Source organism: Gossypium raimondii, chromosome 10 (assembly GCF_025698545.1).
Source record: "Gossypium raimondii isolate GPD5lz chromosome 10, ASM2569854v1, whole genome shotgun sequence".
In the NCBI taxonomy this organism is placed as follows: domain Eukaryota; kingdom Viridiplantae; phylum Streptophyta; class Magnoliopsida; order Malvales; family Malvaceae; genus Gossypium; species Gossypium raimondii.
In genome coordinates this window covers 60,471,327-60,474,188 of record NC_068574.1, presented here as the reverse complement: position 1 = coordinate 60,474,188, position 2,862 = coordinate 60,471,327, and the positions used below count along the sequence as shown (strand labels likewise).

The window sequence follows — 2,862 nt, the reverse complement described above, 5'->3', positions numbered from 1 at the left end:
TCTATTTTTGTGCCAGTCTCCTCCAGTCTCAGAAATACCAGCAACGCTTATTTTCCTCCATAAAGATGCAAGAAAAAAAGGCAGAAACCGCAAATAAAAACGCGAAGAAGGCGAATCTATTGGATCACGGCTCCATCAAACACATCCTCGATGAATCCGTCACTGAGGTAAAATGAAATTGAGTGAAAAAAAGAAAACGAATCAAAACAACCCTAGATCCATTCATTTTCAAAATCACAGTTTGATTTTTGAATAATTATATCTCCTTTATTTTTTGCAATAGATTGTTAAGAGTCGCGGATATGTGGAAGATGTGAGGATGAGCAATATCAGATTATTGCTTGGAACTATTATTATTGTAATCGCTCTTGTTGCTCAATTTTACAAAAAGAAGTTCCCCGAAAACCGTGATTTCCTCATCGGTTGCATCGTATTATATCCTTTTTTTTTTCGAATTAACCTTTTTTATACATAATTGTTGTTTTGGTTTATTGTAATCGCTAGATAAATTGTGTTTAAGAAGGGTCATTTTGGATTGAATTGCTATATATATATATATATATATATATATATAATTTGAAACTGCGATGATAAACTGGATAGAATCTAAATTAGGTTCTGTTTGGCTTTTAATTTTGGTATTTGATAGAAACAAGTAGTATTATAATCAAGTGGTATAAATATATACAGATCTGAACATAATTATCCATGTGAAAGTGAAATTAGGGTCATAAAAAAGTTCAATTTTGAACTTTAATTGTGTAAAATTACATTAGCTTTTGTAACCAAATGGACCTTATGTTTTTACATTCTAGATATGAACTGAGTAGCAAAAGCAGCAACTAGACTGAGTTTTAGATTGCTAAATATATTTAATTTTGTCTGTCATCTGATCATATATGAACTAAATTCTGTTGAAATTCCCATCCGTTCTTCTTTGTTTCTTTTGACGAGATGCGAAAACAATGACAATCTTTTTGTCTTAATACTTGAAACTGAAACCAATTAGTTAAGTGTACCTGCTACTAAGAAAAGATGATGCTAACCTAGTTTCCCTTTTTTCCCTTGCTTTTATTGGCAACTAAAGAATGTAATCATTATGTTACTTTCATGTTTCTTTGATCCTTGACTCTGGCAAATATATAGTTTTTAATGGAGTACTCCAGCTGGTCATATACACTAAGGAAAAGAATGCAATTCTCTTTACTTATCCTCCTGCTGTAAGTTCCTTCACTTTCAAATTAAACATTTCCTTAAATCATATGTTGTGCTATGCATTGATCTCTTTTTCTTTAAGCTTAGATTATATTCATTTATACATGTTTAAGTCTATGATGTTGAACTTTTCTGAATATTTGCATGGTTACTGATTCATGAGATTACTATCTAACTCTTGGCATGGCGGCATTTTTAATGCAAATTAATTGTCATTTAGCACTTTGTCTTAGTTTCTATTAGAAAGTTGAAAAATATTTGCATCATAAATGAAGTTGAAGAAAAAGAAGATTTATGATTTCATCTAATTTTCTTGTGTTTTCTTTATGGTTAGACTATTGCATTTCATCCTTATCACAATGTTGCGTTTTTAGTCAATGCTTTATGCTCATAGTGATGATGTGGAATAATGCCTAGCATCCCATATAGACTTCTTTATTCTTGAATATTGCCCAATCTAATGATGTTCTTCTACCAACTCAATACAAACAAACCCCTATTCTTGCCTAACATCTATGATCTTTCAAAAAAAGTTTACGTTATTGTTGGTGCTTCTTGTGTGCCTTTGGATGGAAGGAGCTTACCAAACTGGAAAGAGGTAAAAGTACCATGATGGCCTTTATACTAGGAGCCCGATTGTATTTTGCCCCCTCTACTAAAAACATGGGCCAATTAGTTCTTATACGTTGGATCAAAGAGTAAATTGGTCCTTCTGTTATAAGTTTCATCCATTTCTACGGTTAAAAAACTGGTCTCTATATGTCAGCATGAGGTACATGTGACATGCCACATGTTACTATTTGGTTACTATGTCAGTCATGTCAATTTTTAACAGTAGAAATTGATGAAATTTTTACAGAAATGATCAGTTTGCTCTTTGATTTAATGTACAGAGAATAATTTGCCCATTTTTTAGTAGAGGGGGCAAAATGCAATATGACACCAGGTATTAGGGCCTCCATGATATTTTTACACTAGAAAGATTAGAAGTAAATCCACTATACCAGTGGATCTAGTTTTCGATGTTTCTAAGATGCCCTTCATGTGTGCTTCCATACAAAGCTAAGTGTATGTTGTTTTTCCCATCTAAGTACTGATTTCATGTTTTCAGGGATCCGTAACCAGCACTGGTTTGGTGGTCTCTTCAAAGTTACCAAGATTCTCTGATCTTTATACACTTACGATAGCAAGTGCAGATCCCAAGTCGATATCTGCAGGGAAACCGGTTGAGTTGACCAAAAGTGTTACTCAATGGTATCTCCCTTATTTCGCTTTTTCCGTCCCATTCACGTGCCTGCAATCCCTTTTACGTTTCTAACCGTTTAAATATTGCAGGTTCACTAAGGACGGAGTATTGGTTGAGGGCCTATTCTGGAAAGATGTTGAAACACTAATAAATGATTATGCGACAGAACCAAAGAAAAAGAAGTGATCGTAGATAGTAAAGCCTTACCTTGTTAGGTTATTGGTTAGACTGTGAAATCTGTCCGTTGCTGCAACCTTGATTTAGAGTATGTTCACCACAATCATTGGTTTGAAGATTTTAAACTAAAAACAGAAAATGAACTTTGCCCAAGGATTAGAAGACAATTTTCATCACTTATCGAACAACGATTTCTTGCTAATGAAAAAGATTTGGTTTCTTTA

General features: G+C 33.4%; 1 protein-coding gene across 1 annotated transcript; it reads left to right on the top strand.

Moving 5' to 3' along the window:
* LOC105777832 (signal peptidase complex subunit 2) lies at positions 1 to 2,862 on the top strand. The gene is made up of 5 exons (XM_052621549.1): positions 1 to 167; positions 284 to 439; positions 1,143 to 1,220; positions 2,327 to 2,469; positions 2,551 to 2,862. The coding sequence occupies exons 1-5, from the start codon at positions 66 to 68 to the stop codon at positions 2,645 to 2,647; spliced, it is 576 nt and encodes a 191-aa protein (XP_052477509.1). The 5' UTR covers positions 1 to 65; the 3' UTR covers positions 2,648 to 2,862.